This window comes from Coccidioides immitis (assembly GCF_000149335.2).
Source record: "Coccidioides immitis RS genomic scaffold supercont3.6, whole genome shotgun sequence".
NCBI lineage: Eukaryota > Fungi > Ascomycota > Eurotiomycetes > Onygenales > Onygenaceae > Coccidioides > Coccidioides immitis.
The window spans coordinates 2,885,083-2,897,601 of record NW_004504312.1 but is presented as its reverse complement, the minus strand read 5'-3'; the positions used below and the strand labels follow the sequence as shown (position 1 = coordinate 2,897,601).

The following is a 12,519-nucleotide window of genomic DNA, read 5'->3' as shown; positions in this document are numbered from 1 at the left end:
CTGGTGTTATTAAAGCGTGCTTGTGAGAAATCTCTTACCACTTTGCTTATGTAGTTGGTTCTTATGGCATGCTGGGGAACCATGAATCGGGAGAAGCGGGCGTTCTTAGCTTTCTAATGTTACGGTTCAATGCGTACAATTTTTGAGGGAGAAATGTTTGTCTTGCGTGCTTGCGAGCTATTGATGTCGCTTTCGTAACACCCACTTCTGGGATGATTGGTTGTACTCGGCGAACTCCAATAGAGGGATATGATATTGATTTTTGGTATTTGGATAGATAGTATTCTCTCAAATGCAATGTCTTCCAGTATGTTTCATACCCGGCTACGGAACAGTCCATGCCTTTGATCTGGCCCACCACACGCCTGTATTCCCAAAAGCTCTGGCTCATAAGTCGATCGTCTGCAACTATTATTCGTATCATAGAAAGATGCCAAAGGCCAATGTGACCACCTCGGATGTGATATCAAACAGCAAGACGTAGCTAGGCTTTTTTCTTTTTTTGATATACAGATCTTCGAATTGCGCCGCCTGAGGAAAGGAAATGGACCGCGTTACTCCCTGAGAAAAGCCTTTTAAATGATGAATCCCGTTCACCTCCTTAGAACCCTAACTTAATGCAACCCGTCCCAACCGTCTATAAGAGGTAATAGGAGATAGCAAACGCCAAATTCCTCCTAATCTCTCTTCACTCTCGAAAGCGCCCACTCCATCTTCCAACAACCACATTCTTAACATAATGCCACATCTCTTCTGGCTGGTCTCTCGGCACGCCGTGTCCCGCCTCTCTGAAGAGATGATAGCTCAAACCTCTCTCATACGCCCACACCCCTGCTTCTGAACCGTTCAATGTTACTTTGGATTCTCCCTTGTTAATATCAAAATACGTGCCAAATGGGATACTTGGCCGGGATTGTAATCCTTGCTTTCCGTTCCAGGTCATGTTTTGCAAGACGAGTTCGACAGCGATGTGGTTGATAACCATGTCGAGTTGGCCCTGGTAGATATGAATAGGGATCTTGTAGGTAGCGAGGATGGAAGGGAGGATGGATTCGGTGGGCGGCGTGGGTTGGATAGACGGGGATAAAAGGGAATCAATGATGGTTTGGTTGCAAGTTTCAAAGCGGTGGGGAGTTCCTGACTTGGACGGAAGGACATTGAGCGCGGCTTGGACATCAGCACGGTTGAGATATTCGGTTAATGGCACTAAAGGGTTTGGAGTGTTGCAATTATATTTGATGTTATACCTGCTGAAGCATTTTGTTTCCCTGGCGGTTTCGATATACTTTTGTGCTGTGGAATAAGTGGCACATTGCCCATAACATGTGGAATTCAAGATAGATGAGAGGACTGCTCTAGAGTCCTTGGGCTTCATGTTGCAGTTTTCGTCTGTTGTAAAGCCAGACGGATTGGTTAGGCAGCTTGGGAGGTAAAAGTGGCCCTGGGAAGGATACTGCGCTGCCTTCTTCAGGACCGAGTCAAAACCGCAAATGTGATCAGCCTGAGAGAACGCGCCCGAAATGTCCCCCGGAAGCTCGAGATCCCTGGCTTTCTCTTTCAGGTACGCTCCAGCGGCAACGTCCGACATTGCTATATTGTTCCCAATTGCCCCATTCCCAATAACTACTGATGATAGGTTGATCGACAACTGGTCTTTATGCTTGAGAATTCGGTCGGCAAAATATGGGATATATATGCCAGCGTAGGATTCTCCCATTAAGTGGGTTCGTTTCCTGAGCAAATGCGGAAACACTTCGTAAAATTGTTTTATCCAGCTGTAAAAGAGCTCGGTAACGCTTTCGTTATTTGTGGCTGGGGTGGGATCACTTGAGAGAGACAAACCCGTCCCAACGGGCTGGTCAATGTACAAAAAATGGCCTAATTTGGTCCAGGAATAAGGATTTCGCTCCAGTTTGCTCATATCCTTCAGAAACATGAGGGGACCATTCTCTGCAAAGGCTCCAATCATTGATGAACAACCAGGACCTCCATTCAGCCAGACTATCAAGCAAGTGTTGTTAACAGGCTGTTCGTGCAGGTTCGCAGAATCACTGGTCAAAACTCACTGAGTAAATTATCATTGTAGGCCTTATCTTCAGGTTCAAAAAGCCAAAAGAACATCTCATTCCCTGGTGCTGCTCCAGGCACACTCATGCGACCAGCCCAGCTCCGAGGAATTGGCTGGGCATCTGGGAGCGACTTGACTGCATATTTAGAGGCATCAATCGGGGATATCGTTTCTTTCCCACTAGGGAGGCTGGATTTTCCGTTGCTAGTGGGAACGGGGGCTGCCGTTGCACCCCAATCGACACTCAAAGGTAACGGAGATGGCTCTCCCTTCACGGCCATAATCACCGCGAGAGTAATGACGAAACGCGACTTGAACCGCATTTTGGTAAAATATCAGACGTCTCAGTCCCTAAATATATCACCAACCAAAATAAAAATAAAAGAAAAAAATAAAGGAAAAGAAAAAGGAAAAAAGGGGTAGCCTTATAATGGCCTGAAAATGCCAGGGAATGTCGCCGCAAGAAATGATATGAAAGCAGACATTTCCCTACCAACCCCTAATTCATTGAATACAATGCGAAGTAGTTAGAGCCACGCGGCGCGAATATCACAGAATAAACGTTTGATATCCCAAAGAAGGTATCAATAGGGATTTAGGTACTAACGAGAGATCTGAACCTCGTATTCTGCAAGAAAATGGGAAGAGTTAGAGCGCCAAAAACAACTGCGGATTGGCTATGTCGTCGAGGCCTAATTTACAGGTCCCCGTTCCGCTGGTGAATGCTTATGTTCTTGCGATGAGAATGCTTCTCCAGGCAAGAAAAAAGGAAGAAAGAAGAGAGGCTGGAAGAAAACAACCGTAGACACAGTGGAAAATTCTCGAAAGCAAGACGATTATGCATGGATTATGCAGCATGGTCACTTGGGCAAGAGATCTGCACGCTTTTCCTATAAATGATTTGTTGTCGGTCGTTCGCAACATTTTCACGGCGCATTGACCTGCATATCGAGACAGAATGTGTACGACTCCTCTGACGGCCATCTTTAGGACGAAATTTACGAAAGTTTGCGGCCTAGCTAAGTCCTTAAGATGTTTATATGCTTAGTACTAGAGGAGTTATAAGCGCCGAAAAGTGGCCCTTTAGACTGCCTGAATATTTAGCCAGGCAACATGGCATATGAAATGCGGAACACCCAAGGACAGGTGTGCCAATCAAGGGGATATCGAAGATAGGGCGATGTCTCTAAGGATCTTCGGAGACGTGGGTCCCGAGTAGCAGGGCTGTACCAAAAGCTCTAAGCTCCATATGGACATATCTTCCGTGTCATAGGGCATTTCCAAGCAGCACTGCAGCTCTGCATATGCGGCACGGCAAGCAAAAACCACATGTTCCAAAACAACGTCACCTGGTTTGCAAGCGGCCACCCGGCTTGCCACAGTGGAGGTGAAAGATTTTCAAAAGCAGATATTGAGAAAGTCTGAAAAAATCTCACTAACGCAAAACCTGAAAGTTATGGGAGAAAGCTAGTCACATTTGCATCGTGCAGAGGAAAGTCGGCCCGGAAGAAATGAAGCTTAACGTTGTATGACGGGCACATCTCTGTCGTCGCCGAGAAATGTGAAAATGAGCCCCATATTTGCAAACACTCGAGTGTAACCATCCTTGCGAAATGTTGGGGCCACGATATCTCGCTTGTCCACATACTACACGGAGTATAGGTGTGCCGAGCCCAATACCGGAGCGGGTGGTGCCTTCAAGGCTGTCGGAAATTAATTCGCTCCCATTGGATGACTCGGGAAGTTGTTTTGAAGCTGCGGTCAGTCAAGCAAACAGAGGCGCCAGCGTCAAAGAATAGAACTGCCAACCGAGCCCCGTCGCTGCTTATTCTTCGCCGTCTCACAGCTTGGAATAATCCTCGTCGACGCCTGGGAGACGACACGCGACCAGCCAATGGACAACGGCGAATGGAGCTGACTAATCCAATTAGTCACGTGACAACACAGCCCTATGCCGCTGGCCCTAGATTCCCGTTTTTGGAATGGCGGGTGTTTGGGCCACCCCTTAATGAACGTCGCGTTCCAGACGGGCGACGGTGAGTCCATCCGGAAGAACGATCTGCTTTGGTCATCGAGTCAGATCGACGGTCGAGAGCGAGGTGATGAGTGCTGTGGCTATCCCGGTATGAGGAAGCTCGACACGCCACCACCGCCTTTTCAGCTTTCCACAGGACTGAGCGCCATAATGCTGTTATTAACTAACTTCTACCTCCCCCGCGATCCCTTGCGGTGTGCACCCTGCAGCCCCAGGAACTGCCAAACCATGATAGGTGGCTCTGGAAAACCAGCTTCCTGCAGTCTTCCAGGATCGGCTTTTAGATCACATGGATCTAAGCCTGCAATTGTCCCCGATTATTCCCTATTTCTTGCCTTGTTGTCGTTTACTCTGCTCGCCTCGAACAAGCCCTGCATTATATATCTGAAACCATCTCGGAAATGCAATGTCGTGATGATGGTAAAAGCAGCGACAGCGGGCCGTTTTTCCGGTATACAAGGGAGAATGGCACTGACGTTGCGCTTCGTGTTTCGCAGTTTCAATTTCATCGGCATAACCACAACACAAGCATGAATAGTTGATCGAAAGGTTGTTGACAACTCCATCTCGCCCATCCAATTTTGCGCAGAGATGAATTCCCTGTTGAACCCACCTGGTCTCACAGCATACTACGGTTCTTGATCATTTCACTATTTTGAAGAGACAGAATCAGTAACACAAAGCTAGTACAGAGTACAGCATGACGGGCTCAGCACTTCCGGGTCGACGCAGCCCCATCCCATCGAGAAACTCACTGAGCAGCTACACGGACTTTTCTCTCTCTCTCTCTGTCTCCCTTTTTTTTTTTTTTTTTCCCGCCCATGTATGGACAAAAACATGCCATCTAAGCTAGCAGGGAGCGTCACACCGCAAAATGTGATGATAACATTCTTCCCCATTAAGCGCCAGAGGCGAGTGCTTTGGCCCAAGTCGGATCCCTCTAGGCTTTATCATTCGAGGTCATGATTTCAGCAAATATGTGCTGCATCGCGATACTTCTCACTTAAATACAATTTTCATATCCGGCTTTGTTTGCCCGAAAGAATACGATTTCCACGGGCACATGCATGCTGAGAAACCGAAACTGACCGCTTTTCCCGTCGCATGTTCAATCTTGTCTCAATGAAATATACCTGCTGACTTATCCTCCATATTTGGGAAAGTTACGGCTAATGGCGTCCTTCACGGTATTACCATGATATTCCGGGAATCTGGTCCTTGACCTGCCTTTTATGACCTCCGAAGTTGCTGTTTCACACGGTGCAATTGCCTGGTCGCTATGCTTCTCATAACCCGTCATCTTGCCTTGGATATCCAAACTTTGGGCGTCAAAATTGATACAGTGCCGAAAAAAAGCAAAAATGACTACCAATATCGAAGGGCCACAACACCAAATCGTAGTTGGTGCATTCTCCAATTGCTTCTGCTGAAAGGGATTGAAAAGCTTGATAACTCCAAGACAATCTGTTCGTTGATGGTCTGCCAAGTCCTCTAGAGTTGCTTGCACCCTAGCTAACTAATCTTCGGTCGCCTCACTTTTCGATAAAAACATCAGCATTTACTTGACTCTGGTTAGATGACACTTCCAATTGGTTGGTTCCCCCCGCAGGGAAGAAAAGCCAATGAGAAATTTTTTCGTCATCCATCCCGCCTCTTTAAATGCTGCAGTCCGCTTGCCTGTGTGAACAGAGTCGGAAGATTCTAAGAAACAGAGTGAAAACCCTTGAAGAAAATGATGTTGAAAAGAATGCCTCAATAAAAGCAGATCTGTGTGCTTTTCTTTGCAAAAATACTGTCTCTATTTCCATCTCTTTCCTTTTGCAGTTGAACTTGTGTGTATTCACAAGTTGTTTGTCATTTGGGTACGTCTCATACGTCCTCATCCAGCACACCACCTACCCACCACTTCTCCACCCAACAAAGACCTCCTTCCTTTGAAGGTGACTTTTTACCACATTTCTACGTATTTCTAGAATTCCTATTTGTACTCTGCGGTTTCTTCAAACCAGCAAGGACAAGGGTGTTAGAACTGGCTTTGAATATTCCCAAGGTGGTGTGAGTTGGGCACATCACTTGAAGTAAGATACCTTTCGCTTCTCAAACAGAACTTTGCGCTGTGATAACTTTGTTTATCAAGACTTCAAGTACACTGTGGGGGTTGTTTTCATATTCTTTTTTTTAATCTTTCTGGAACAGCCTTATCATTCTAGTTTTTTTTTTTTTTTTTTTTTGATGGACCTCAAACAAAAGCCAGAGTCGGCAAGGAGAGCTGGTGAGAAAGGGGGTGAAGATACTGACCATGGAGATTGGCTGTCTGGCAATAACCTTGGGATAGTTCCCAAACGGGACTCGGGGGGTTGCCCGACGGCTGCATCATCGGCACACAAACGCCATTTGCCTGAAGGAGATGGAACATTGCAGAGTGACATCCCAATGCAATACAATTACGAACTCTCTTCTTGTTCTTCCTCTATACCCGCCCTCCCTAGAGCAACGGCCATGGCGGTTTCCATTCCCGCCCATATGCCATTAGACTCAAGAAGTCTACAGGTACTGCGATCGGCCGATCATCTACCTCCGATTACGAAACAGACTCTGAGTGAATTGGACCTGGACCGCATCATGAGGAACGTTAACCTGCGCGTTGACGTGAATTTCGATCGTGATTTATATTTCCACCCGGTGGAAGGCAAAAAGGGTGAAGAAAAGGGTCGTCTGGCTAAGCTTTACTGGGAGGCTATTGCTATCGAAATCTCGATCTACATGTATCATGCGAGAAGTCTTAGTGGCCAATCCAGCAATAGTGGGTATCAAGCAGGCGAACTGCAGGCCTACTTTGAGCCCAGACTACCTCGGTTTCTTGAAACTTTGAAAGATGTGCTTTGGAGCCTTGTTCCTGAACGCGATCATCAAATCATCACGGAAAGTCTGGATGTGCCGTTTATTTTACAACAAATTGAAAAGGGTGTCTTGGATTTAGTCGGCTTAATGCAGTGGCTCTCGAAGCTAGTGAAGGCGCACTGCGCTCCGATGAGAGATGAACTAGCGAATAAAATGGTCGACCAAGTCCAGGAAGGGCTCGAATTGCAAGACGTGTGTAAAACTGTGCAGGGATTGACGCTTATGTTTTCAGTTTTTGAGTGTATGAAGTTGGTTAGTGATACCAGTCTTACTTATGTACCTGCCATACCATACAATTCCCCATGAATATGCTGACATCGCTGCTCTGTGCAGGACGTTGCCAATCATCAGATCCGGACATTCAGACTGTTCTTGATTAATGATACTGTTCGATTCCTCCAAACTTACTTCCAACGGAGAATCTCTGAGAATACAATTCACACAGAGGGAGCGAAGAAATGGTTCCACGCTGTTTTGAAGGATGAGCAAGCCTCGCGTCGGCGATGGACGCGGCACTGGACCGAGTTCGATAATGTTGTAACGGTCTACCGAGGATTGTCCCAATTTTTGATACCATTTAACCCTCCGGGAGGGCTCCCGGCAACTTTCGAGTTCCATACCGATCGACTTTGGACGTTGAGATCTGACATCCAGGATCTTATCGGATTTGAACTCTGCACTTACGTCTTCGATCTTGTGGCCACAAGCCATATGCGCCACGTTGCGCGAACTCGGGAAACCTATGTTAGTCTACGGTCCCATATCTGGTCCATCATCGAATGCTCCGGGCATCAAGATCCCGCTATTTTCGATGAACAAAAATGGTGCGACAATGTTAGCCCCATCGCTCTTGAAATCGCTCGGATAATTTCAAATCTTGAAGCCAATAGCAGAGGTATTAAAACTTCCGTCGTACCAGATGAACATGTCCTGCTATTCGTTGAACGGATGCTTGAGTCATGTTTCGACCCTTGTTCTCAGCAGTTTAAACACTTTCAGATGGTTGTTCAACAACGATTGGAGGAGGCAACGTTAGCAGCGGCAGAGCGGTACGTGGATATGTCTCCCCTGGAAATGTGCGAAGATCAGCACCCATCACAGCCAGACGACAGCTTGCAATTGCAACCAAAAGACATCGATAGTATAGGGAAGAGGCTCGCCCACATCTGCGTGCTGCATTGGCATATATGGGGGCCGATTTTATATTTCCGCGATCTGCATCAGACCCGCGTATTGTGAATGGAAGATATCAGGGTATCATCGCCAGAAAACACGTGCCTTTGCACCTGCCGGTGAATGGGATGCCAGTTAAATGGTAATAGGCCCTTAGTTTGCCTCTGAAGTTCACCTTGTCATTCAATATAGATTTCATATGACAAAATTTTCATTCTTCCCTTTTAAATAGTTTATATTTCCATTCCCTCCCCCTTTTTTTTTTCGCTTATGCAGGACAGTTTGTTTCCCAAAAATTACCCAGAATGAGAACCTCTTTCAGTATTTTGCTTCCCAATTTTTCCAATGCTTAGCGGGTTAGTTGTATAGTTATCATGCCTTCCTGCTCTACCCAAAATATTCAACCAGTGTCCAGCTAGTTTCCGGTAGTCTTCTACGAGTAAAAAGGCCTTGACACAGTACTCCGTAGTAATTGTCTTTATGCGTGAATCTCGTTTTGCTGTTAGGTCCAGCCGTCTTGTCACGTGAATTCGTGTGCAAACATCAAAGGTTGTTCACAAACAAGCATCTCTCCAGACCAACAGGGATTGTAGAATTTTTCAGTGTTAGCGCATGCCAATATGGCCAGTACGTGTTGAATTTTTGATGTTTGCTTTGTGTTTCAAGGATTTCTCCTGTTCCAGCTGTTTTCTGTTTTGTGCTTGCTATGTTTGAAGGAGAATTCCCGTACTGCAACTTGTTTCTGTTGTTATAGTATACCCTTTGAGCATTTTCCAGTCTATTCTATGGGCTTCATTGCAAAAAGCTTGAACTTTCTGATCAGATGTTCATTAGCACATTTGCACGCCAATACTCCACAGCTGGAAAAGGATGCGGGTCCCCTCGCCGGCTCAATCGTCCCTCAAATGGCTCGGTTCACTTAAAGCCACTCAGCTCCAACGAATTGCGTTTTTAACTGGGGTATCGTCCTCCGGGACAAAACTGGCCTTGATCGAGCGTATAACGAAAGCCCTCTCTTCACCTGCTCATGCGCTTTTGAATACCACAGGTAGAGTACAGAATGACAGGCGAGATGTCCACGATGGGAGGCTGAGCATCCTAAGCATCGATATGGGAATCAGGAATTTAGCATATGCACATTTACTTGCTTATCCCGAGAGAAATAAAGAGAAGGATGGTCGTTCATTGTCTTTACATTCTCCAATCCTTGATGCGTGGAATCGCCTGGTTATATCAGAATTTCCGAACCATTCTACTTCCAAAATTGATATGCTCGCACCATTAGCGTTGCTGGGCGGGAAACATAGAAACAGTGAGGCGGAATGTAAGCATCGGGGGTCATCAGAAGTCGAGTCAGAAGTCGAGGAAGTGGACACAATATCCACCGCAGAAAAAGAATCTTTTGCTCCCGATATATACGCCTCTCATGCATATACACTTATCACTTCTCTCATTGACGCTTTCCGACCGACTCATGTTCTCATAGAACGGCAGCGCTTTCGCACAGGAGGGGGAAGTGCAGTTCAAGAATGGACTATTCGCGTTGGCGTTTTCGAGGGCATGCTTTATGCCGTACTACATACGTTGAAACGAGAATCCAAGAATGCCGATCTGAATATAATGGTGCAGGGCGTTGAACCACAAAGGGTGGCAAGGTACTGGATAGAAACAGACCCTGAAATGGAGGCGAAGGTAAAAGAGAAAAAGAAGAAGCCAACGTCAAAGGAAGGGAAGAAGGCAAAAGTTGATCTAGTCGGAAGATGGATTTCTTCTCCTACAGACGACGGGAGTGAAAAGCTTGCTAAAGTTGGGATTGAAGCAAATAGTCAGGCAAATGGAATGGCGGAGGCATTCCTGAGAAAATGGAGAAAGGGACGGAAAGGACCTGAAGTGGTTGGAGCTTCAGAGGACGCCTTGATATCATCCACCGGACTCAAGCCGACGAAATCTGTTAAGCGTAAGCGGAAAGGGGATGCTTCTAACACCAACCCCACTACTGCGACAAACGGTCAGGACCAAGTCGATATCGGCAAGCTTGATGACCTGGCAGACTGTCTTCTTCAGGGTGTCGCTTGGCTGGAGTGGCAAAGGATGCGGGAACGGATTATAGCAGAGGGAGTGGATGGTGTTCTGAGTATATGAGCAAGTGCATGCATATCGCTACCCTATTTCGCGCCCCAGGGGGATATTCCTTTGTCCTGGGCTGGAACCAGTGAGCGGGTTCAAACACCTTTGGAGGGTTGGGTTTGGAGATCGGCCCGGACATCCTCTGGGTTTGTCTAGACGGAGTCGCGATAGGGGTAAGCGAGTGGAAAAGATTTACCGGTTGACATCACCGCTGAGGATTTTTTTGGAAGTTTGAAAGACCGAAGCCAATAATAATTTCTTCAAATCGGGATCTTCGGCCCCAAATAGGGACGAAAGACACCTGGAATGGTCATCGTGCCACGATAAGTGATATCCTCTGAATGCGACTTCGTATTATGCTGCTGTGCACTAGAGTCACGAATCCTAAGGAGAATGATAAGATCGGTTGGTTTTGAGCAATTTGGATTTTATGGACCAGCATCCACATGAAGTCGAAATCCTTCCTGTTTTATGAACCTTCCCAGCGTGTGGCGCAAGGAGAAGATTTATGGAAGTTTCCGATCGGTGATGATCAAGAGATGATCACTGAGATCCGCGGGCACGCGATTTGGACGTCAGACGTCTTCATTCTGCCATTTACGATACGAACCTTCCGTCCCCTGTCATTCTTTGGCGTGTCAGGCCCTCTTATTGGGCGTGCCCCTGGCTCGTTGCAGGGATTACGAAAACCGACCCTTCAGGAACACCGCAGATCAATTTTGTCGTAGCTGGAACATACGTACTCGTCGTTTCACCATCGCCGTTCGGATCCAAGGTCTGAAGGCCACAAAAAACCGTGCAAAATGTTCATGCCTGGCACTTCTAGATTTCACCCGTTACAATGGAGGTCTAACATTACACCTAAAATTGAAAAATGGATATCAAGCTCCCAAATAAAAGTTTGCGAGGCTAAAATCGGCCGAAACTTGCCCCCAATACAAGTACGCAGAAAGAATTGAACTAAAAAATTGTAACGGATGCCCAGGAGTTGGGTCTCGACATCAAGTCGGTATTTTTGATGGAGAGAAAGTTGGGACTTAGGTTCTCCCGCTTTCATCTGATCCCAGCCTCCAAATCTAGAGAAACAAAACAAGCACAAAGCAGGGGTTTCGTAAAGGCTTTTTTCTTATCCTTCCATAAGACCAATCCGTTCATGCACATGATAGGTGCAGATTTACCCCTAGAGGCGCATTAGTTACGTACATTCGCTCACTCCCTAAGATTGAGAATATTCCTCCTTGTACTTACCTCGCTGGGTTCCGCGACAGCTGGGCGAGTAATGGTCTTGGTCACCACGCTCTGAGATGGTTTCTTGCCGAGTGTGTATGTGAAAGTGAGAGTTTCCATAGGCACGTCTTTAGATGGGAACCAAGTCGGCAGTTCGGTGGGAATTCCAGTAGGCCACCCAGTAGGCCACCCAGTAGGCCACTCAGTGGGAGGCCACTCAGTGGGAATACCAGTTGGAGGCCACTCAGTGGGAATACCAGTTGGAGGCCACTCAGTGGGAATGCCAGTTGGTGGCACATCAGTGGGAATATCGGTTATGGTTCCGGTAGGATATGGAGAACTGGGGGTCATAGTCACGAAGTCGACCCGACGAGGGGAGACGGCTTTGCGACGAGGGTGAAGACGGTATGGAGATGCCTCGCTGAGGGCTGCCAGGGCAGCGACAAGAGCAATCGAGAGTTTAAATTGCATTGTTGAGAATGAACTTGCACACCAACTGATATATCAGAGATCGTGTTTCAGATATGCTGTTTGCAAAAGCCCTCGCGCGGGAGATGGCTCGGCCCAGTTGCTAAAAAGCTGTAGTTGTAAGGATTGACTAGCGAAATCAATTCGCCGGAAACGAGAGACTCGGTTGAAGAAAGGATAGAAACAGCCTCTGTTCAGGGCGAGAAGAGAAACGAGCCGAGAGGGAGCACACGGCCTTCATATGTACTCAGCAAAGAGCTGGGAATGGCATGATCAGGGGATGGGTGTGGAGATCATAGAGCTTGAGAGAGGTCCACATCTGCAATATCCATTCCAAATGACAGTAATAAGAGAACAGCAAGGGGATTTTCCAGGACCAGCCACTAATTTTCCCCGATCGTGTTGTAATAATCTTCAGCGCCATGATTTTGTCCGAGAACCCTGCCCATGGATCATGGCGATATTGAAGACCCTGACGTGCAAATGCCTCAGATCAAAGGGACTCCTTTGCCGAAACAGG

The 12,519-nt window shown here is 46.9% G+C and overlaps 6 protein-coding genes across 6 annotated transcripts; 3 read left to right on the top strand and 3 right to left on the bottom strand.

The window, feature by feature from the left end:
• Nucleotides 1-61: 61 nt before the first annotated feature.
• Nucleotides 62-424, bottom strand: CIMG_04075 (uncharacterized protein; the record flags this gene model as incomplete). Its single annotated transcript, XM_001244633.1, has 1 exon — nucleotides 62-424. One exon carries the CDS (start codon nucleotides 422-424, stop codon nucleotides 62-64), a length of 363 nt encoding a protein of 120 aa, XP_001244634.1.
• Nucleotides 425-688: 264 nt separating this feature from the next.
• On the bottom strand, nucleotides 689-2,391 carry CIMG_04074 (serine carboxypeptidase; the record flags this gene model as incomplete). Its single annotated transcript, XM_001244632.1, has 2 exons — nucleotides 689-2,001; nucleotides 2,067-2,391. The coding sequence occupies 2 exons, from the start codon at nucleotides 2,389-2,391 to the stop codon at nucleotides 689-691; spliced, it is 1,638 nt and encodes a 545-aa protein (XP_001244633.1).
• A 790-nt stretch (nucleotides 2,392-3,181) lies between these two features.
• On the top strand, nucleotides 3,182-4,387 carry CIMG_11251 (uncharacterized protein; the record flags this gene model as incomplete). Its single annotated transcript, XM_012358293.1, has 3 exons — nucleotides 3,182-3,214; nucleotides 3,731-4,104; nucleotides 4,339-4,387. The coding sequence occupies 3 exons, from the start codon at nucleotides 3,182-3,184 to the stop codon at nucleotides 4,385-4,387; spliced, it is 456 nt and encodes a 151-aa protein (XP_012213716.1).
• Nucleotides 4,388-6,335: 1,948 nt separating this feature from the next.
• CIMG_04072 (cAMP-mediated signaling protein Sok1) lies at nucleotides 6,336-8,567 on the top strand (the record flags this gene model as incomplete). The annotated part of the gene is made up of 2 exons (XM_001244630.2): nucleotides 6,336-7,256; nucleotides 7,338-8,567. 2 exons carry the CDS (start codon nucleotides 6,336-6,338, stop codon nucleotides 8,241-8,243), a joined length of 1,827 nt encoding a protein of 608 aa, XP_001244631.2. The 3' UTR covers nucleotides 8,244-8,567.
• Nucleotides 8,568-9,047: 480 nt separating this feature from the next.
• Nucleotides 9,048-10,319, top strand: CIMG_04071 (uncharacterized protein; the record flags this gene model as incomplete). The annotated part of the gene is made up of 1 exon (XM_001244629.2): nucleotides 9,048-10,319. The coding sequence occupies one exon, from the start codon at nucleotides 9,048-9,050 to the stop codon at nucleotides 10,317-10,319; it is 1,272 nt and encodes a 423-aa protein (XP_001244630.2).
• Nucleotides 10,320-11,156: 837 nt separating this feature from the next.
• CIMG_04070 (uncharacterized protein) lies at nucleotides 11,157-12,104 on the bottom strand. The gene is made up of 2 exons (XM_001244628.2): nucleotides 11,553-12,104; nucleotides 11,157-11,484 (listed from the first exon to the last, which is right to left on the bottom strand). The coding sequence occupies exons 1-2, from the start codon at nucleotides 12,000-12,002 to the stop codon at nucleotides 11,479-11,481; spliced, it is 456 nt and encodes a 151-aa protein (XP_001244629.1). The 5' UTR covers nucleotides 12,003-12,104; the 3' UTR covers nucleotides 11,157-11,478.
• Nucleotides 12,105-12,519: the final 415 nt, after the last annotated feature.

What these genes read in the sequence shown, in the direction of transcription:
- CIMG_04070 (XM_001244628.2), bottom strand. Translation starts at nt 12,002, where the DNA reads ATGCAATTTAAACTCTCGATTGCTCTTGTCGCTGCCCTGGCAGCCCTC.